The sequence below is a fragment of the Haplochromis burtoni genome, unplaced genomic scaffold (genome assembly GCF_018398535.1).
Source record: "Haplochromis burtoni strain Fernald_Lab_line unplaced genomic scaffold, NCSU_Asbu1 Contig_241, whole genome shotgun sequence".
In the NCBI taxonomy this organism is placed as follows: domain Eukaryota; kingdom Metazoa; phylum Chordata; class Actinopteri; order Cichliformes; family Cichlidae; genus Haplochromis; species Haplochromis burtoni.
In genome coordinates, this window is record NW_024582602.1 from 860231 (window position 1) to 883080 (window position 22850).

General features: G+C 40.0%; 2 protein-coding genes across 3 annotated transcripts in view; one reads left to right on the top strand and one right to left on the bottom strand.

The window, feature by feature from the left end:
- The window catches only part of osbpl8 (oxysterol binding protein-like 8), a 100660-nt gene extending 92385 nt beyond the window's left edge, over nucleotides 1-8275 (bottom strand). Inside the window, exons 1-2 of one of the 2 annotated variants that reach the window (XM_005941955.3) lie at nucleotides 7913-8275; nucleotides 2404-2469 (exon numbers count right to left, since the gene is read on the bottom strand). The gene's annotated coding sequence lies outside the window, so the exon portion shown is untranslated. The remainder of the gene's footprint in view (nucleotides 1-2403; nucleotides 2470-7912) is intronic. The other variant, XM_005941954.3, reaches the window with a different exon arrangement.
- Nucleotides 8276-10446: 2171 nt separating this feature from the next.
- zdhhc17 (zinc finger DHHC-type palmitoyltransferase 17) overlaps nucleotides 10447-22850 on the top strand; it is a 33919-nt gene continuing 21515 nt past the window's right edge. The window contains exons 1-2 of the mRNA XM_014339970.2: nucleotides 10447-10569; nucleotides 22436-22539. Of these exons, the coding sequence (XP_014195456.2) occupies nucleotides 10507-10569; nucleotides 22436-22539 (167 nt within the window). The 5' untranslated portion in view covers nucleotides 10447-10506. The remainder of the gene's footprint in view (nucleotides 10570-22435; nucleotides 22540-22850) is intronic.

Consider the following 22850-nt stretch of genomic DNA (forward strand, 5'->3'; position numbering starts at 1 on the left):
TTAAACTATGCACAAGGCTTCACCCATCACGTGTCTAACAAAACAAGAAGCAAACCTTTATGGTAAATGGCCTGTATTTGTATAGCGCTTAACTAGTCCCTAAGGACCCCAAAGCGCTTTACACAACCAGTCATCCACCCATTCACACACACACACATTCACACAAGCGACATTATAGCCACAGCCACTGACAGAGGCGAGGCTGCCACCGGGCCCTCTGGCCCCCACCAGTAGGCAACGGGTGAAGTGTCTTGCCCAAGGACACAACAACTGAGACTGTCCAACCCGGGACTCGGACCGGGAACCTTCCGATTACAAGGCGAACTCCCAACTCTTGAGCCACGATCTCCCCAGCAACACAATCAGGTGGACATTTATGAGGTCTCCCTACTTCCAAAGCTCTGCTCAAAGCCCCAGTGAGGGTGGACACTGAATTTAATTGGCTGGGACACTTAAAAAGATCTCCACAGTCCCGCTCTCTTTTGGTCAAATGACAAATCTGGCTTGGCATTGGACTTGAAGCAAGGCTGATACAAGAAACCACACAGATCTGAATCCTTTCATCACCAGAGACTAGGGCTGTGCAATATGACCAAAATCCCATATCCCGATATAAGAATTCTATCGTCCTGATAACGATATAAATCACAAAAATGTAACAAGTGTTTCCAGCTGGACGTCGTGTACCTGGAGTCCAGTGTTTTAGCCGATGCATGAAACGATACATTTTTAGACATAAGTTGTAACGGACGCCGTTTTCTTTGTGAGTATTTATTACACGGCGTGCTGCGGGGAGAAGCCTGTTCTAACGTTTGAGTCTAAGCTTTATTTTTTAGCACCTGGCGGCTCTTTTTTGCTTCTCATCCGTAAATACTCTGCATACTCTTTCACGTGATTCAGTTTATTTTGAAAAGTCTCAACAGGATCTTGAGCTTTATTGTGAAAGGTTTATGTGGAAAACAAGCAGACAGGCGATGGTGTTACCGTCGTTGTTGCTAACGACAACGCACAAAAACAGGCCCTTGTCCGTCCGTAGTGTGGTTATATTAAATATAAGAGAAAGAGAGAACTTTAAGAAATGAATACAGCCACTACAGTGACCATCAAAACGATGAAAAAATATTGCTGTAAACAGTTTATTTTGCGACACCACGAAACAAACGATAGCGTAAAATGAAACGATAGATGTTTTTATATCGTCATCCGATATATATCGTTATATCGAACAGCCCTACCAGAGACAGCACAAATTAAACAAATTGAAGGTGCGTTTGTTCACTTCTGTTTGATGTCTGAGCCCAATGGCAGTCAGGCAACAATGAAAGGTCCACACAGTTATGTGGTTTCACTGGAATTAAAACAGCTGTTTGTTCATGTTTTTTTTTTTTATTGGTGAGCCTCAGATAACCTTCTTACAGATGGCAATAAAGGCTGCTGAGCTACACCCTAGGGAGAAGTATGCCAGAATGTAATCTTATTTTTGTACCGCTGATGGATAAATCCACGACAAAAAAAAATGAGGGCCCACTATCTCACTCTGAGCACATCTGGTATTTGTCAGAGCCAATGCATCGAATCAGCCAAACCGCATCCAGTTGCCTGGACATCCCAGCTGGGGAGATTACACCGCTCTGATGCACTTATCCTGGCATTTCAATAACTTGAGAATCAAAGCATCATTAGTTAGAGCTCCTAACACTGTTCAAATAGTGATGCAACAATCACATATTTATATTAGACATCCATCCTTTGATAGCCACAGTGACCTTATTCAATTCTTTTATGAAACTGATCAGGTCAGTAGTTTGTAACATTACAGCTATTTAATTACAAACACCAGTCAAGTAGGCCGATGATGAAAAAATTGCCATGGGTGGTGCTTTTCATGACAACATTCTCACTTTTTTAATTTTGCTGGCTAGTTTGCAAAACTGTTGGAAAACTCTTATTGCATTTAAATGTTTTTGTTATTTTGATTTGCATCTTCTGTCTGCCGCACTCTGCATGCTCACACGGTGAAACAACGAGCACAGGAAGAGAGGAGAAACAAAGCACTGAAATGAAATCTAAAGAAAAGTAAGCCTGGGACAAAGTAATATCACTATTAGCTGAATTATTTTGACTTTTGTTTATTTGGGTTTCTTTGCTCACACATAACAGACACTTTTGTCTATCAAATGGTCAGAAATAAGGAAATCTAGATTTCATATACATATTGTGGTTACTTGTGTATTCATTCCCAAAGGAGCTTTCTGAGCTAGAAAAACTGCACAGTCTCTTCCGCACAGTGTGGAACCACGTTTAATAATTCAATACTAGTATCCAATGAGTCTTTGGTACCGGCCAACACCCAAAGCCAAGGTATCTGTATCAGGACTGAAAGTCAGATGAGTGCATCCCTACTTGTTTTCAGGTGAGTCTGTGCCTGTGAGCAGGGGAGGCTGTCGGTGATGTTGTTGCTGCGATTCCCTTTAAAGACAGTAAATATGATTAGAGCCTATAAAAGCATACTTTATTTCCCCAGGCTCTAGGCTTATATCCGGTATCAGCTGAGATAAGCACCACCTGTTCTCGGTCTACATTACAAACACACATAGCAGCAATTTTTAACTATTTCAATTTCAAGCTGTACATTTCACTCATTCATGTGTTCACTGATTTCCTTCCTTATCCGCTTCAGGGTCAGGGGCTTGATGTCTATCCCTGCTATCATAGCATGAGAGGCAGGGTACACCCTGGACAGGTCACCAGTCTGTCACAGGGCATTTGTCTAGAAAATGTTAGCACTGCACAGCAGTATAATTTAGGGGATATGACGGGTGGGAAGCAAACATGCTATGAGTGTCATTATTTAACTGGAAAGCAATATGCTTTTCAGAGAAGTGCTTCAACAGCAAACACTAATAACAACTACAGAATGTTTGTAGCAGATGAAACATCTGAAAAAAAAAATAATTTTAGTGCATCCATAGAGTTGGCAGCTGGCTATTGGTACTACTATTCTGTGGGTGACAATGACAATGTCAGCATCAAGTCAAATATACAGCAGAACCACTGACAGTTTCCTCCGTTTCCTATGGAGACTGTAGAAATGAAATAACAATAGGTGACAAAATTATGAGCCTACACTTCAGAGCTCCACAGAGAACAGCTGTACAGGCGCCCTGTCCCACAAATAAAGGCTGATTTGCTTAGAATTTTAAGCATAGCTAATTTACCTATGAATTTGAATTGTGTGGAGCATAAACATACAACCAGATAACCACCTTGGTAAATAATATGCAAAAAAGCCTCTCTCATTGCAGAGCTCAAAATAATTAACCAGCTTCAGTAACACAAGGTGAATGTTTAACTACAGCCCGCATGTATCCAAAAAAAAAAAAAAAAAAGCTATTAAATTTAAAATTACATCGCCATGGTAACTTATGCCGTAGATGTTTAGGTTCCAGATTAGAGATTAACAGACGTGAAATCACTACTGACCAGTATATTCTCTACAGAACATCTACCCTAAACTAAGCTTATGTTAAAATTGTGAGTTTAGATTTAATCTTTACTTCCAAACCCTTAAACAGCACCGAGTCTGCAGTGAGAGAATCAAAACTAAAACTGTCAGGAACAGGTTATGTTCCCCATTTTTAAAACACCATTTAATGCCTAACTAGAGCTGGGCGATAGAACGATAACGATATGTATCGCGATATAACTTTTTCTCGATAGAAAAATTAAACTATCGCGATAGACCTCGCCGCTCTTGTCCTCTTAAAAAAAAAAAAAAAAAAAAAAAAGAACAGCCAATCCAAATTACGTAGCGCAGAGCCGAACCAATCACAGCCGCAGCGTCACGTCACGTGACTTGTTACGTACAGCACAAGTGCCAAGCCGCACATGTGTATTTGTTTGGGAAGCAGCCAGCCACCGTACCGCCCGGGTAATGGAGGAAATGAGTGTGCCGACTAGAAAAATCAACCGAGCGTGACCGAAGGTTACCGAAGAGAAAACAGATGATGGTTCCAATGCCGGAGAGATTGTCGAACGGAAGAGCCATAGAAGTTCCGTAGTGTGAAGGTATTTCGGCTATTTCAAGTCTGACAAAAAACAGAGTAGCGTGCACTGTAAATTGTGCCGAAAGCAAGTCTGGAAATACAATAAACTGGTGCATGCGCTACGTCCACACGTACCCGGGTATTTTTGAAAACGCAGATTTTTCTATGCGTTTGCACCTTTCGTCCACACGTAAACGGCGTTTTTGGTCACTGAAAACGAAGATTTTTGAAAACTCCGTTTTTGCATTTACGTGTGGACTAGAAAAACGGAGAAAACGCAGCGTCAAAGGTGTGCGCATTTTTTGACGTCACACTGTGCGCCACGTTATTGTTTCGGTGAAATGAATTTCTACAATACTGTTACTGTTAATTCTACTCTCTGCAGTGTTTAAATGCTTACATATACACACAGTTACTGTCCCTCCACACATACGACTCGGTTCTGCTTCTATGCCCCAGCTTTGTTTACTTTTTCCCACCGAGGCTTCTAGACTTCTGATTGGCCAACATTTCTGCACGGTTAGGAATCTAGCGCCACCTGCTGCTTTGGCATGTTCATAGCAGCGTTTTCCTTCATTTCTGCCTTTATGTGTGGACGGGATTATTTTTTAAAACGAAAACGGAAAATCTCCGTTTTCAAAAATACCCGTGTACGTGTGGACGTAGCCTCAGTCTCTGACTGGAAGCGCTAATTCGTCATTCGGCTTTTGTCAGACTAAAGTAACTGTTAAAACTGTTTGAAAAGCTAAGCTATACAACAAGGAGAGATTGAGAATTTCCTTTTAGTTCTCAGTTTATTTGATATTGACAAAAGTTAGTCATTTTGTCTGTTCTTCTGTAAAACAAACTAAGATTTATTTTTAGAATTAATATTTTGTTTCTAAGTGGAATTGACAATTTAGTATCTGTTTTGTTTGTTCTATTTTGAAACTTAAACGCTTTAGCGGCTGCCTTTTGTGTAGTTTGCAATATTTGCCTTTATTTATCTGAAAAAGTCTCATGTTCCTTAAGTACATCTACCCTGTTGAACTTATTATGGGAAACAAATATTTAAATAAAAACAAGCTGCTGATTATTTCACATTTTACTTGTGAGCAACAGCACATTTAAATCTTACAAATATAGTTATTTGGCTGATATCGTGATAGATATCGTTATCGCCTGAAATGAAAAAAAAAAAAACATATGCCTAACCCTTCCAAACTACACTGAAATATTTCAATTTATGTAAGCTTAGCTATAACACTTTTTCCCTTTATGGATGAAACTTTACCTTCATTAGATTTGGAAAGCTGCCCTCTATTTTTTTTTTTTTTAAGTTAGATGGTAAACAGTTACAATTGGTCAACTCTTAGTATTAACAGTAACTCAGTAAAACATCTCTACTGTGGCTTTAAAACAGCCATATTGACTAATATTAGTCAGTGAAGTCTAATATTAGCAATTACACATGGTTAAAGTCAGGAACATTAAAGCAAATTTTTTTCTGTAAATGTCATTACTCATTTTTATCCAGCAAAATCTTTTTTTTTACAAAGTTAAATTACTGGAAAAAAAAAAACACTTTTTATTTAATAAAAAAACTTGCTTGGGGGCAGATCTGAAAATTAAATGTCAAATCAAGATTCAAGCTTAATCTAATGAAAATTCAGGTTGAGTAAATAATGACCCCAAATTAGATGCTTTATAACAAATTTTTATACTCTCACAGATGATGACAGTGTGGACAAAGCTAATAAAATAACTCCCCCCCCCAAATTTTTGAGATAAGTATCATGGTCGGGCATGTGTTCATTTACTCGCTCCGCTGGTTTAAAAAAAAAAAAAAATGGAGATTCTGTTCTTTATCTGCCCGTTGCCATGGTGAGTCGTGGTAGCAGATTCCACTGAAGATCGCTTGCTTTCTCTACTTTACGTACACACTTAACTCAAGGTGAGCAAACTCAAGAGCTGATTGAAATAACTCTGATCAGTCTTTCCAGAACAAGAAAAATCAACCCAGCATTTATTATTAGACTCACAGAGTTTGCTGAACCTGCCTCCTGGTCTCCACCCCAGAACAACATGGGTCAGAATCACACCAGACAAACACTACATGCTCTGACTTGAGACCACAAATATGCACTGAAATGTAATAAATTAGTCAAATCAAAAATAAATGAAGGCTGCGATAACTGACAGATACACTTTTTAAGTTAAAAAACAAACTGTGAGGTCGACTTATTGCAGGGATGTCAAAGTCATTTTACACCGTGGTACATACAGCCCTACACTTGGCTCTTAAGTTCACCAGACCACTGAAACTATGTGATAAATGTGTAAAATTACAGTCACTTTTGGTAGTTCAATGCCCAGACTGTCCAATAATATCAATAATGTCCTGTAAAAAAAATCTATATCATAATGGAAAAACAGGAACTTTTTGTCATGTTTATCTATTACTTAATTACTTTGGTGTAGTGTGAATGGTAATGGAGTGGTGTGTGTGTGTGTGTGTGTCTGTGTGTCTGTGTGTGTGTGTTGGGGCGAGATGGTCTTTATCAATAGGAAAAGCTGTAAAACTTCTAAAAGATATATGGTTACAAATCTATGTACTTGTTCACAATTTCTAAGGCTGTCCACTGGGCCGGAATCCTTGCCTGGCCGATTCTGGCTTCTAGGCTTCATTTTTGACATGTCTGACTTATTGAGGAAGAAACAACCACTTATTTTTTCACGCACGGAAATACACCTGTGGGAAATCATCTCGGCTTCCTTTTTTCCAGGCACTGCTGACGCTTATATCACCGTACAAACAAACAAAAGTGAAATGAGTTCTCTATTTTTTCCTCTGCATGTCAGCATTAATATCATGCCTGCGCTCTCAAAGTAGAACTAGCATTCAAACTGAAAGCCATATGTGTGCAGGGAACAAGCAGTGCTTCAAAAAAGGTCTGAGTGGAAACTCCTTTTGACTGGCAAATGAGCTGGTTACTCCCGTGACCTTGGACTGCACACCTCAATAAAGGTTTGCCATGGAAAGTGTGGGATTGCCCTTATTTACATGCACACTGGCACAGGACGGAAATATGGAAATATTGCAAATATAAATTTATGAGTGCCAGATGCCAAGTCTGGTCCCAAGATTTAGTTCCCAACATAATTTCACCATTTCACTGCATATTTTGAGTAGCAAGAAAAAAGGAGTATGGCATAGAAAACACTGTTAAATCGCAGGTGGACACCATGACATGGTAATATCAGATATCAGACACCACGCCAGGATCCACCGGATGCATTGCTTGTCTGACACAGTTAGCAAGAGCTGCTGCTACCCTGTGATTCTCCTGTTTCAGTGCTTGTCTCCTGTCAAGTGAAAGTGGAAACAGAGCTGCAGACATCCAACACTGCAGCGAGATATGACTGAAAGGCAGCATGGGTCGGGTGGGGGTTAGAAAAGCAACAACATTATCAGCACTAGACCCGCTGAAGTGGCAAAGGCTGGTGTGGTTTATAATCCACAGCTTCTCCCATACATCACCCGGATACAGCGGGCGGCAGGAAATCCAAATTTAGCCAGCCTCATCACTCAGCGCGTTGCCCTGGGGTGCATTCGCGTTGAATTAACTAACACCAACAGGCTAAATGTGGAGTTTTATTTGCGACAGATGCCGGGGGCACAAGTGCAGCGCATGAAGATGCGGGAGCTGCTACGGTCCCTACCTCTAATCCTGATTTATTACACAATAATACGCACAAACCGTCTGTAGTCACGGCTGTCAGTCAACCACAAACACAATTAGCAATTATGCTAGCCGCCTGTAATCAACAGCAGGCAGTGGGGTTAGCTTTCATTTCGGTGTTTTTCTTTGCTTGTTTGAGCTTACCTTGGCTCCACCGGAGGTCTCCTGTTATGCTGTGCCACGAAAGGAAAAGGCTGTCTGTAAATATTTAAAAGCAGTCCTCCGGGGCGTGTGTCGGTCTGCTAACAGTTAGCTTTAGATGTGTTAATGTTTACGGGTGGTACTCGTCTTTGGGCAGCGTCAGCGAGTGATGACTCGCGGTTTCCTCAACCCGCTGGCTTCACGTAGGTCCAGTTTTAATGTCTGAAATGTTTAAAATCAACTTTGACAATGCTAACACACTTTCTAATATTTATTTACCAGCAGTCCGCGGTCTATTTGTTAGCCACCAGCGTGCCTGCACGATTCTATCAAGACTGTTTTTGTGGTAAATGAAGTAATGTAACCGGAAAATGCACGACTTCCGGACGCTGATTTCAAACTAAAATGTATTTAAAAAATTTAAGACGTCCGCGTTATGTATTTATGTATTACGTATTTCAGTCAAAATTATCCAAATAAGACAGTTTGGGGTCTCCTATCTGTTTGATTTAATTCATGAAATCTACTTCAGTGTGGGCTTTGCTTCAATTTTTTAACTTTCACATGGCAAATAAAAGTTTATGTCTTGTCTTTATCGTATTTGTCCAGTTTTTCTTTCTAAATCACCTTCTCCTATAATGTTTTATATGTGAATAAAATATAATTTTTTTTATAAAACAGTTATAGTTTATTTTCATCAAGAGTTGATCATTTTACGTTTGCCCTGGCTCTCTTTGGGACTTTATTTTGAAGAGCCAACAGCTAATATCCCGTGTACGGGTTGTTACTGGATAACTTGACCCGTCAGCTCGAAAATTCCCCTCTGCTCGAGTAACGTCTGATTTCCCCTTGCAAACGTGTCAAACGTGTAATCGCTTTGGTGCACTTTCAAACAGCTGGCAGTTACAGGTGCCTCTGGTAACACTACTTATTGGAATTCGTATATATAACTCATCAGGTTATTATTATATAGTAATGCTTTTTTGGTGAGATTAAATTTGTTAAGGAGACGTGCACATTAATTAATTGTGACCAATTCAAACTTTACCTCTGCCGGGTTTTCGTGAGTCACAACTACCATGAGCACCCCTGTGTGTTTTTGGTCGACCTTATTTTTAATGTAGCTGATCATTTTTCTGCCCCCAGTAATAACTACAATGATTATTGCAGCTGCTGCAATTGAGGAGCCGCAAGTATCCATGCCTGGGTGTGCGGTGACATCTAGTGGTGGTTGGAGTTTTGGGTTCGGTAAAGGTGCACGTGACAGGTAACATCTACAGGCGCAAAGCGGTATAACGGTAGTGTCATCGATGGTTTCACATAAAAATTCGACCATCAATCAGTTTTGTCATCATGGATTTTCCCCTAAACCAAATAGTACTGGACCATTTACAACCCGGAAATTTTTTTATGTCGATTTATTAAGAATTATGTATTCTTAATAAATCACCTTTGCTGGCATGATGCCAGATCTCTCTTGGAAATTAGATTTTTAATCTCGGTGACATTTTTACCAGGATAAGCAAAGGATTCATTAAAAAATGAAATTAATAAATAACTATCTCTCTCTCTTTATACGACTGTTATGTTATAAAAATGCTGAAAACTACAATGCTCATGAGATACTGTGAGTATACCAGCTGGGTGAATATATATACTTAACTCATACAGTTGCTCAGATTTTAGATCTGATTCAAAACTAATAAGATGTTACATTGTTGGTAATATTGTAATGGCAAAAACTGAATTAATCAAACTGCAAATCAAATAAGTGGAACTAGAAAGAGTTTTCTATTTAATTAGCTGAGTCTGCAAAATCAGATTTTGCCCTAGAAGGAAACCCCCAGGGAGTTCCTTGTATTTGAATTCACCTTTCCGGAGGATGTCTTATTTACACTAGTGTGTAATTACAAATGCCAAAAATAAAGACTGTATATCCTAAAACCTGTTTTCAAATTTGAAAAGCTAACTTTCACTTCAATATACACTGCTCAAAAAAATGAAAGTGACACTTTGAAAACAGAGCGCACTGGGCGCCAGCGTTGGACTGCCAGTATCCTATAGCAAACACCAGTCTGACTGCCAGACCAGTACATTAGACATTTTACTGGCTGCTTGTATATTTTTAGTAGCTCACAAAAAAAAATCCAATTTAATAAATTTTTATCCTACTATACAAATATATATTTTACATTGTAAACCTATCTCAGAAAAAATAGTAACTAAAACATACAAAATCAATGTGGCAGTCAATAACGTGCTACTCTGCTGCAGGTACTGCTGCTGGTTTTTCCAGCAACCCTGAAAAAGATGAGACGATGGATGGATGGAAAACAAACCATCATCTTTATACTTCCCACCCCCAGAACGGGGTACTAACACAAAAAACCCCGAATAATTTTATAGGAAACATAATAAATCACAGTAAATATATTTTTGCTGTACAACTTTAGACATCCTTTCTATTATGTGCTGTGACCTGTACATCACCAGTGTTTCTGACAGATCCTCTCTTCTCTTCCTCCCCCTCCTCCTTGACTGTTCCCCCCTGCACTGCCTCCTGTTTCCCACAATGCTCAGCGAGCATCACCACCAAGATGGCCGACGCTATGGAGGAATATGAGAAAGAAGCTGGCTGCGTCCCTATTCTCCATCCTGAGGTATGGTCACTTGGGTTCACGCCTTCGGACGAACACATGAACGCAAAGTAAAGGCGTCACCTCGCCCTGCGTGCCGGTGGCTCTGTGTTTTCCCCTTTCTTTCTTTTTTTGGAAAACCCGATGCCCCCTGCAAAACCACCGGTGGGGGGGTGGCAGCCAGCTAACGATGCTAAAGGTGCTAGCGCTAGCCCCCTCTCGCTGCTGCATAGCCTTTAACGCTGGGCAGATGTTCGTGTCATTGGTAACGTTAAGCCAGGTTGTGTTTTCCCTGGAAGTGATCGTACAGCGAGTAAACAAGCCTGTAGTCCCCGTTTCAGTTCATGTGGGAAGAAGTAAGGTTACTGATTAATCTTGTACGACGTTAGCTTTGTAGCTAAACTGACAGGACTCACGCTAGCTGCTGTGATGTATATGTAGTATAGGTGGGGATGAAGCTGTTGTGTACTGTCGGACGTTAAAATAACGATATTAATATTAATAAAGTGCGAACAGCTAAAAATGGAGATTTAAAAACTGCACTCTGTGCATACAACCAGTTAGCTAACACAGAGGTAACAGTTGTCAGTAATGGTGTTTGTGTAGGAGCGGACCACCCGGGTCACAATGCTTTCTGTCACCTAATATCATTAGACATGGTAAGTTATTACTGGGCTGGTTGTAACTCCCTATATTACCGTAAATACTGTACATCAGTAGAGATGTGAGGTGTTCCAGTGTTTCCTTTCTGTTAATATTCCACAACAATTCAGAGGGAAATGGCACGTTTCACTTCACTACATTTATCTGACAGCTTTTCTAATGGACGAGTTTTCTTTACACAGAACATATTAAGACTTTGTTGTTGTTTTATTAACTAGAGATGTCCTAATATGTGAGGCAAACACTGGTGTTGCCCTGTTGGTCAGTGTTTATCAGCTGTGTCACATAAGTTGTGCATTGATTAGTTATTAGGAGCTATTGTATCCAGAGCCAAAACAATTATTTGACTAGTCAAACAGCTGGTTCCAAACATTTGCTGGTTTCAGCTGTCATGTTCAAAAGTTGTAGTCGAATGTCAGTTTTTGAACTGAACAGTCAGCTAATGCAGAAAGCAATTAAAAACACTTAAAATTATTAAAAAGATATATATAGTCTGCATTGAGTAATTGTTGCTCTTTGTAAGCTGTTTTTTTTGGTTAATGCTTACATTTACAAGCACAGAACTATTAAATTTGTCCTTTTACTTAAAGAATCTGAATACTTCATCCGCCTATGTATTTTTGTAATATATTAAGATGAACTAATTATTATTATTTTTGTTAATAATAGAGGATAATTTGTGACATACTTGTCTAACTGAAGTGTTAACTAATTAGCTAGCCTGAATGCAGCATATTTGTAGAAAGTTTGTCCATTTACCTAGATCTTTAAGTTGCAAATCTATTCAAGGCCAAGGTGACCAGCTTACCATTATTTAGCATTGTAGAAAGTCACGTTTAAGGAGTGCTATATAACAATTTAACATTTCATACCTCAGGGTAGTGGTATATTTTGTTAGGTTAGCTATTGAACACAGCCTGTCATTAGTTGCCATCTGTGCTTGGCAGGTAATCTAATCATCAGAGAGAGTTTTGTTTGAATGTAATGCAGTCTGGTAATGCTTCAGTGACGGATGGCTTGCTTTTCACTCTCAACAGTTCTTTTTTCCTTTTTTTGCTGGCCAGCAGGTCAAGCAGGCTTGTTTACCCTCAACCATGCTCAGTAACTGTTAAAGCTGGCAGTGAAAAGACTTCATATCTTAAATGTCTCCAAGATGCTGGCAGGATGAGTTGATGTACTTGGGCTGGTGATCCAAATAGTAAAATTCAAGCTCTGAATTTACGAATCTTCTTCAGATATTGGGCCAGTTAGAGCTCAAATAGTAATATTGCATGAACAGGCAAGTGGCCACTTTTGAATGGGTTTGCATGAAGGAGTCAGTGTTCTGCTGTCTTTTGACTGATCCTAGGTTCTTTACAATATTAAAGACTATTTTGCTGTACACCCAGCAGTGAACTATAATACCACTTTCAGTAGTAAGAGCAGGAATGATGGCAGACTTGCAGTTTAATAAAACCATGTGGTTAATAAACTGCTTTTGGAGCATGAAGAGTTCAACAGTGGTCTGGTTCATCTTTATCATTGGAACATAATCCCAAACTGGGGCAGAGACAGTTTTCTGGTGTACTAGTCCCATCACATTGTCCCCAGCAACTGCGGTTGCTGTCTTTCTCAGCTGTCCTGCCTGTTTCAATAGTAGAGATTGACCTATAAGGGCCCTATCATACAGTAGTATGCAAAAGTTTGGGCCCCCCTGATAATTTCCATGATTTTTCTTCATAAATCATTGGTTGTTTGGATCAGCAATTTCAGTTAAATATATCATATAGCAGACAAACACAATGATATTTGAGAAGTGAAATGAAGTTTATAGGATTTACAGAAAGTGTGCAATTGTTACTTAAACAAAATTAGGCAGGTGCATAAATTTGGGCACCCCTGCCATTTTATTGATTTGAATGCTTTTAGCACTAATTATTGGAACACAACATTTGTTTAGTAAACTCATTGACCCTTGACCTACATACACAGGTGAATCCAATCATGATCAGTCAAAGAGTATTTAAGGTAACCAATTGCAAGTTTTCCTCCTCTTTGAATCTTCTCTGAAGAGTGGCAACATGGGAGCCTCAAAACAACTCTCAAATGACCTGAAAAAAAAGTTAAACTATTCAGCGCAATTTGCACAAGGAGATGCTGTGTGGGAGAGTAATGCAGAAGAAGCCTTTACTGCGCACATGCCACAAACACAGTCGTTTGAAGTATGCTAGAGCACATTTGGACTAGCCAGTTTCATTTTGGAATAAGGTGCTGTGTGGACTGATGAAACTAAAATTGAGTTATTTGGACATAAGAAGAGGCGGTGTGCATTGTGGAAACATAACACAGCATTCCAAGAGAAACACTTGCTACCCACAGTAAAATTTGGTGGCAGTCCATCATGCTGTGGGGCTCTGTGTCCAGTGCAGGTACTGGGAATCTTGTTAAAGTTGATGGTCACATGGATTCCAGTCAATACCAGCAGATTCTTGAAAACAATGTTCAAGAATCAGTGACGAAGTTGAAATTGTGCCGGGGTTGGATATTTTACCAAGACAACAACCCTAAAAACTGCTCAATCTACTAGGGCTGCCACAAACGATTATTTTGATAGTCGACTAGTCACCGATTATTTTTGCAATTAGTCGACTAATCAGATCATCGTCCATTGAACGTAAAACGTACAGCTTATTGCACCAGCAGCATCTGCTCTTATATAACTATCATTAGCTTACAGCTTGAAGTGTTTAAGTTCTTCTACTGTCTCCAAAAGGAAGTCATTTAAAATACCCAACTTTAGAGCAGTAAAAAGGATGTTTACTGCTTGTTGCAAAAATGCTTTTGCCTTAAGGATAGTTCCCCTCTTTGAGCTGTTTGGACTGACAGCTGCCCAGACACAGGTAGCTCTATCACTTTCTGCTAGGCTTTATCTCTGCTTGAATTTGGGTGAGTCACTGAGCTGGACTTCACCCCTGTGTTTTTGTGTGTGAAATTCTCATGTTTTACTTGTCTGATAATTAACAGTAATTAGCCGTGCATTACACTTCATGGATACAGCTTGCTAAGCAAGCTAGCATTTCCTCATAAGTCAACATTCCATCTTTTTGTCCAAGTATGGTTACGTTTGGCTTAAAAAAACCAACAACATTAATGCTGAGCCCAGAACTGATAGGTGATGTCACAGTGGCCAATCATAGATGCTTTCCGTGCTCTAAATGTTGCATTTCAGACAGCTTGTTAACGCTGGAGCTGTATGTTGCCATCAAGTCCAGATATCTTTAATATACCGCTGTCAGGCACACAGGTGGGGAAGAGAAATTAAATTGGCTTGGTTTGAGTGGTGGCACAAAGGACCAGTATAAGATAAATAAAGATTATTTTGAATTTAATTGGAAGCAAAGCAAAGCATATGTATATTTGACAGTACTGAAACTCATCTGGATGTTTAATATCTCAGTGTTCTTTCACTGTTCTCTCAGACCCTATCAGATGCATTCATTGTGTATGAAAGCTGTATGGACTGGAGAGTTTATTTTAAAACTCGCTAAACTGACTCAAGTATGAGCCTCCAACTCATAATTTGCAGTCTGGAGACTGCATTTGTAGACATTTAAGTGATAATAGACAAAAGCATCCCTTGAAAAGGTGAAGGGCAAGTGGTTTTCTCACACAAAGCAGGTGGTCTTTCTGTGTTGTCAGGATTATGTGCATCCACACCCACTGGTTCCTCCATTTAAATACATAAACAGAGTACTGCTTTTCTCCTCTTTTCCTTTCTTGTGTGATAGATTGAATGCTTCCTCTCTGTGATGGTGTAACAGTGAGCTGTACAATGCCATAGTGAGCTTGCTGTTACTATTATTGCAGATTATACTTGGTAAAGATAAGATTTAAAAAATTAAAGACTCTCCTCATTAATGGAAATGAAATGAGGAGAACCCTCGTCTTATTTTCTCCCCTAACACAGTCCTTCCTGCGTGTTTGTGTGGAGTTGCCACTATCAGACTAACTTAGTGAATAATCATTCTGTGCTCACTGCAAGTAAGCTAGCACTTTTATTATATGCAGGAAGAGAAGGCCAGCTAAAGTTCAAACCAACCAATAGAAGCGATTGCGATAGGTAAAAATGTGCTCATTACTTTTATATATTAAAGCTGATAAAGTTTTCCATTCAATAATAAAGGCAAGAACACAGCTGGGTCTCTCTTTGTCTAAACGTGGTCTTTCTCAATTCTGTGTGCCATGAATTCTGTGTTGTTTCCTGCTGCATCATTGCTCAGGAGCTGTCACAAAATGACCTTTGGCTTCACATCTACATGTCACCAGTAGTAACTCATCATAAACTGTGTTTTTCCTGCATACATAAGTAGGCTTGGCTTGAAGTTGCTCCTCTCTTTAGCGCAATCTGAGTCATTCTGTAGATCATGAAGAGCCGAGCAAATCTAAATGTGTGAGACACCTGAAATCAAGCATCAAGTTTAGTTGTATACTTAGAAAGGCCTCTATTTTGCTTTTTGTTTGCTTTGAACCAGCTCAGCCTGCCACTTGGAAATTTCCTCTCTTGAGGAATGTAAACAATAAAGGGTTATCTTATTTGGAAATTCATTGGAAATTCAAATTAGTGTTGTTTTGTCCATAAAGCACTCATAAAGGTTGATGACATGCTCAGCTACTTGCAGTGGTAACTTGGAAAATGCTTGGAGCCTTCTTATTATTTCTCTCATAAAAACGGTGTTTCTCCTCTGCCCCGCTTCCTGATCCATGCATTCAAACTGTGTCTTGAATATTAAATTAACTCCTTGAAATAGCTCTAATTTCAGACGAAACCCAATTGTGATCTATGGCTATAGCCAGACAGAACTCCGGTCTTGGCAAACTAGGCGTTGCAGATGCGATACAATTTTTGCCTAATGCACTTCAGATTAAAATCAAATTGCTGGCCTCATAGTTTGATTTGATTCCCTTTATTGAAGTATTACTACAGTTATGTCAACTGATTTTGTTGATTCTACTGTCATAATACCTGCTTATTTTTAATAGTGATACTGTCCAAGGCACATGATCACCACCACCCCCTGTAGAACTGTTGCCATATGTCCTACCAACCAGCTCCACTAACTGAAGCCAAGTGTACGCCCTCAAAGGATAAGGTTTCAACCTTAAATCAATGGCATTAGTGAAGTAGATGCTGTTTAACTGGTAATGTTATCCCGCCTTCCTCCTACCTAACTGTTGTATTCATCACAAGTCAGCAGGTACACAATAAGGAAGCTTAAAGAGGCACAGGCTGCAATTATCACTAGAGTCACAAATGTCATCCTCGGCTTTTTTTTTTCTGATGCCAGGAGAGACAGAGATGGTGGGGGTGGCCATAGAGACATGCGAGGGGTCAAAGGTTACTCACAAAGAAAGAGATGGTGCTGGAGAAAGTGATGTAACATCTGGTGTCTGTGAGTCTATAGATGAGCCCGCTCTTCCCGCTTCCCTCCGCTAACAGGAAAGCAGATTCCTTGACAGAATTGCACACAACTGAATATTCAGACTTTGAGTTTCACATTTAGTATCCGGCTTCTGTTTGTCAGCCAAACAGAAAAAAAAAGTTCAATGCAGTCATGATCATATTTAAATAATTTTCAGCAGCTCTTTACTCCCACTTTTTTATTTCCTCCCCTTGGCAGTTGGACTAAACTGAGGAACACATGGGGTTATGTGGATTTGTCAAATGACTAAACCTTGGCAGTGAAAGTACAAATGAATTTTGGCAGCTTTGATGCTCCTAAAATAGAAAGAAAAAAGCAGCAAGTAGTCACCTTCATATCTCTGCTTCACCCTAGTCTTCTATCCTCTCCCTCAACCTGATTTACCATGTAAAACAAAGTTATAGGTTGTAGCTTGTTTTTCCTTCCCTCATCACTGTTTGAATGGTGGTCTCTCTGATGATTTGCAGTGCCTGAGATTTAGGAACCATAGAGAACTGCCTCAATCTAAAGAAAGCAACATGATTTCCTTTCCGAAACCCTAGACTAAGTTGTATTTGTTTTTAGTGCTATGTTTTTTGCACTTGATACATATGGCTGATGTTAATATTGCTAATACTGGTTTTTGAGGCCTGGTTCGAAAAGCAGACAATGCCATATTGCTGTATGTTAAGCCAGACAAAGTAAATAATACCATTTACTGTAACAGGGCTAGAAGAAGAAGGTTCCGAGTGTTTGGAGTTTACATTTACTCGTCCTAGTTTCCTGCCACAGTCCAGAGGCACATGTGTTTGGTTAACTGCTGATTACAAATGTGAGTGAGAATGATGATCTGCCTCTTTGTGTTAGCCCTGTGATGGACTGTTGACCTATCCAGTGTGTACCCCACCTCTCACCCTGTGACAGCTGGGCTAGACTCCAGGCGCCCCTGCTACCATGAACTAGATAAAAAGCAAAGAGGTTGGATGGTTGCATTTATACTTTATTTTCTGAAAGCCATAAGTAGGCTTGGATACTACTATGGTATACCAGGGTATTTAGAAATCTTGATGGTAAAGTTTTTAATACCATCAAAAAACACAAGTAGGGCTGCCACAAACGATTATTTTGATAGTCGACTAGTCACCGATTATTTTTGCGATTAGTCGACTAATCAGATCATCGTCCATCATCCAGCAATAAGCTGTACGTTTTACAATAAGCTGTAAAACGTACAGCTTATTGCACCAGCAGCATCTTCTCTTATATAACTATCATTAGATAAGATAAGATAGAACTTTATTAATCCCTCGGGTGGGTTCCTCTGGGAAATTCGATTTCCAAAAAAGCACAGCACCGACAGAAGTTACAGTTACAGAATGTTATATATATATATATATACACACACACACACACACACACACACACACACACACACACACACACACACATATAAATACAGAGACAAGTATAAATAAAATATACAAAGGGGATAAATAGAATAAATAGGAATAAAAAATAAAAATACAAGTGAATTGCACATTTCAAGTATTGAGTCTATTGCACCATTGACTATTTACAAAAAGTATTGCACAATGAATTGTACAGTGAGGTGAAGAGGCACTACAGCTTAGTTGTTCCCCCCTCCTTTGTCCTCCTGTTTCCCCTCCCTCTCCCCTCCAGAGAGGAGTTAAACAGTTTTAAGTGTTTAAGTGTTTAAGGTATGTGCTAACTAAAAATAAAGACAAGATGATAGTTTATTGAATTTTAATGAGATTTGCAGATTGTTTCGGTGAAGTTTAATAAACTCTTGCCATCTAAAATATAACAGGACACCGGAGTATATTCTCGAGCATCTCAAAAAAAGCCAAACAATAACATTTTTAAGTTATCTAAGTCAGCGGTCCCCAACCCCCGGGCCTCGGACCGGTACCGGTCCGTGAGTCGTTTGGTACCGGGCCGCGAGAGTTGAGGCTCAGGTGTGAAATGTATGGTTTTCAGGGTTTTTATCGGTATTCAGCGTCATTTTGTTATCGTTTTTATCGTTAACTCTGGTCTTTTCACGTGTGTTATGAATAAATCTTCTTTTTTTCAGTACCGGTACTAGTTTTATTTTGTTGTATTTATCCGCGACACCTTAAAGGCCGGTCCGTGAAAATATTGTCGGGCATAAACCGGTCCGTGGTGCAAAAAAGGTTGGGGACCGCTGATCTAAGTGACTTATGTATCATGTTTAACCTGAGTAGCGAAAGACGGTGGTGGGTTTGAAAACGACTTGCCGGGAGTCCGGTGTTCTCACGGCTCTAGTGAGCCTTGAACCCCGGCTAGCTATCGAGCTAGTGGGTAACAGACGTCTCCGAAAACGTCGGAGCGCTTTTGAAAATATGTGGTGTCCTGATAAACTGAGCAGATATTTGAGGTTTACACAGCTACATTCTCGCCTGAAAATATGTTAAACGTTTATTTTGTGACCCAGAAAGAATAATAAGAGTAATATTAAAACTAACTAGCTGCCGCCATTGTTGGAAACTAAGCTGGGCCGCGATCGGCCGCGCTATGAATTCTGGGACACAGCTTTTTCTTCTTCGGGGTTTAACGGCAGCTGGCATCCTTGTACATGCAGTGCTGCCATCTTCTGTTTCAGTCCGTTATTACACTCTTAAATCCTACTACTTATTCCTGCGTCTTTTGGGATCTTACAAAGCTTCAAACGACGCGTCGACTATTAAATTCGTCGTCCACGATTTTGATAGTCGACGTAATCGTGACTAGTCGACTAATCGTGGCAGCCCTAAACACAAGTGCTTCTTATTTTATTAAACAGATGTGAAGATGCCATGTTGAGGTCATGTGTTGTAGTGCGCTTCATAAAAATGCCATTACCATCAACTCTACTTTGTCAAACAGTCATCTGAGCTCTTTGGGCTTTAAAGGATGGACACAGTGATCACTCAAGTGCTCTGGTTGATTGGTTTTATAAGACTATCCCACCATATGTTTCATAAATGTCTGGAAGATATAAATAAATAGATAGCACTGAGTGCTAACACAGGAAAATATGTTTATTGCTCATGCAGTTCAACAAAAAGATTCAGAGAATGCTGTTCAAAAGACGATCACGTGTGGACACTTTGTACATATTTTTTGTATTAATTATACGTCGCTGCTCAGTAGTGTTTAGGGCGACCGCTGGCAGGCTGCAGTCACAGCTGTCACTGGCAGATTTACTCAGCTTTGATGCATCTAACTCTGTGGGCTAATCAAAATAAAGTAAATTGTGATTTTTGTCTTGTAGCTCAGCATGCTACTGTTTGTACAGATGGCTCTATGGGAAAAGAAGCATCTCACTGAGCTGTGTATTCTTTTTTAAATTGTTATAAACTAGTGAAGTTCTTATATTCTTGTTAAACAAACCTGTCTGTATTGCTTTTTCCTGTGCACTTTTCTCCTTTTCCCGAAGGTGGGAGACACACGGGTTCCACAGATAGATCCCTGTGACTCTGTAGGGAAGTTAAAGCTAAACACTGAACATAATCATGAGCTTGTAGTCCCTGTGGCCACTGAGATCTCACCTCAAGCTACCTAGCAGCTCTACACAGGTCTGTCGTATCCTCAGCCACCTCCCCAGAGGATGCCTCATTATTTCTCAATCTTAAGTGCGTGGCAGCAGCAGCACAGCCAAAAAGACATGAAAGGCTGTGTAAAAGTCGAACCATGAGATTTTAAGGTGGTAATGTTGCTGGAATACTGTAAGGTTGGTATCTCTTCCTGAGACATGATCGCAGTTTAGACTCTAAATTTCATACATAATTTGTTTCTCTCTCTGCCTTGTGTTTATGTCCTTTTTCATTTTAAAAGGTCTTAAAAGCAATGAAGAAGAAGCAGCTTACCCCAGTTTAACATTGGGCTCAGTGCCCACTCTCAAAGTTACGAGTCTCACTGGCTAAAGGCAGAGTGGAAGCCTCTGTGTTTACCAGATGCAGCTCTCATTTCCGGGTGATCGAGGCTAATTGTGGTTTCTGAGGCGTTACCATGGAGGCTAATTGAATGTGAGTAGCACAGTCACCACATCCATGTGACAGAAGAGATCCTCAGCAGCTGCAGGACACAACAAGCTGGTCTCCTGCTGCTTTTATTCTCTTTTTATAATTGAATACTGTGATTAGCTATTTATATAAAAGCTGAAGTGTTCTGGAGCACTACACTGTGTGTCTGCATTTCCAGGAGCCTGTCCCCTGCAGTGCACTGCGTCCTAAACTTGTTTCTGTCACAGTGGTCTTTTCAAAGCCTTTTTGGCCTTTATGGGCCAGATATGCTTGCTGCATTGGTCACGGTGCATGCAATCAGTGACATTGCTGCAGCTCCTCAGTGTCAGTGCTGAGGGTGCAAGTAAGTTTAGAAAATGTGTTCAAATGAAGGCCCATGCAGACACATTTTCTCCTTAAGTCATCTGTTTTCATCTCTTGTTGAAACAAATTTATGAAATGAATCTTGGCTGACGTCTTTATCATGTAGTTCTGTTGCAAATGTCTACAGAACAGTTGTTGTCCTCGCTGATCTTACATGCTTACTTCATAGCATTTGGTTATAGTCATCTAATTCCCCGTCCAAGTTTTTACTCCACTGCAAGTTTTGTTCCATATGTGTTTTGTCACTTGTGCCCTTGTTGACCCTGCTGTTGTCGGATAATGACCATCTGTTTATGTTTTTGCAGCTTGAACCAAGCCAAACCAAAACTGCATCTAAGAATCAGTAAACAACTGTTTATGTGTGGTGTGGTATCTTGAACGTTTTCCCAGTATTCCAACCCAGTGGGGATATTTTCTTCTTCTTTTTTTGCCTTTACGTTGTTGGTGGCAATATCTGGACTTACTTGGACTCACACATGAACAGAAGTTTGGTGTGACTGGCAGATATGTCTTCATCTGCTTCAAGGTTCATCCTGTTGTTCATTCAACACAATTAACAAGTGTTTTTTTGAGTTACTGTTGCCGTCCTATTGGCTCATAGCAGTCTGGCCTGCTCTACCCTCTGATTTCTGATATTTACAAGGCTTTTTCACCTTTACAAATACCATCATGCTACCTAGTTACTCGACTCCATGCTGTCCAAGTCCAACTTCTTAGAGGGACAAATGGCGCTCAGCCCCACGAGATTGAGAAACGGGTGGCTGTGGCTCTGGAGAGCAGGTTGTCTACTGTTTGGAGGGTTGGTGGTTCGATCCCTGGCTCCCCCTAGTCTGCATGCCAAATATCCTTGGGCAAAGTATTAACCTCAAGTTGCTGTCCAGTGCATCCATCGAAGTATGAATATGTCTGAATGGTAGTTAGTAAAACTTAAAAGCATAGAAGACAGTGCTTGTGTGAGTAGGTGATGGGTGGTATGAGCGCTTTGAGTACTCCGGAGATTAGAAAAGCACTATGTAAGAATCAGTCCATTTACCAGTTTGAGCAAACAAGTTCAAGACAATCTGTCTGTAGTCATTGATTTTTGTCAGATTTTTTTATTGCTACTGTATTGACGGTGCTTACGCTCTTTAGCTCCTTTTTAGCACGATAAGAAGAGTCACATGTTATTCTGCAGCCTTGCTTAAAAGCATTGTTTTACTCCCAGAGATTCTAAACTCTTCAGCTTTTTGCTATAAAAATGTCAGTATCGTGATGTGAGCTCTGATCCCTGGACTTGCTTTTTTTATTAATTGGAAATTTACAATTTTAGTACAAAATCCTGTGATGTCACCTCAAACATAGGCAGGAACTTAACTGTCTTTTGTCCTCCCTGTTTACTTGTAGGAAATCAAACCCCAGAGTCATTACAATCACGGCTACAGTGAGAATGTCAGCCGTAAAAACCACGTGGATGACTACAGCACCTGGGACATTGTCAAAGCCACACAGTAAGTGGATTGTGTGTGTTACTGTTATCACACCAGTGTGACTTATGAAGGTGACATTGTTGTCTAGTTACCAGCTGGTCTAATAGGAGCCCACATCTTTGCGTGTTTGTTTCTGTGTTTTTGTGTTGTCACCATACCGCAGGTTTTAAATCTGAAGCCCACCATGTTTTCATCTGTGGTTTTCTGATTCACTGTATGTAAAGAAAGTCATTTGCAAGGTCAGGACATGAGATGACTTATTGTTGGGAAGAGACGAAGCTTGAAAATATGTTCCTGATGGAAAAAAAGATATATATATATATATATATATA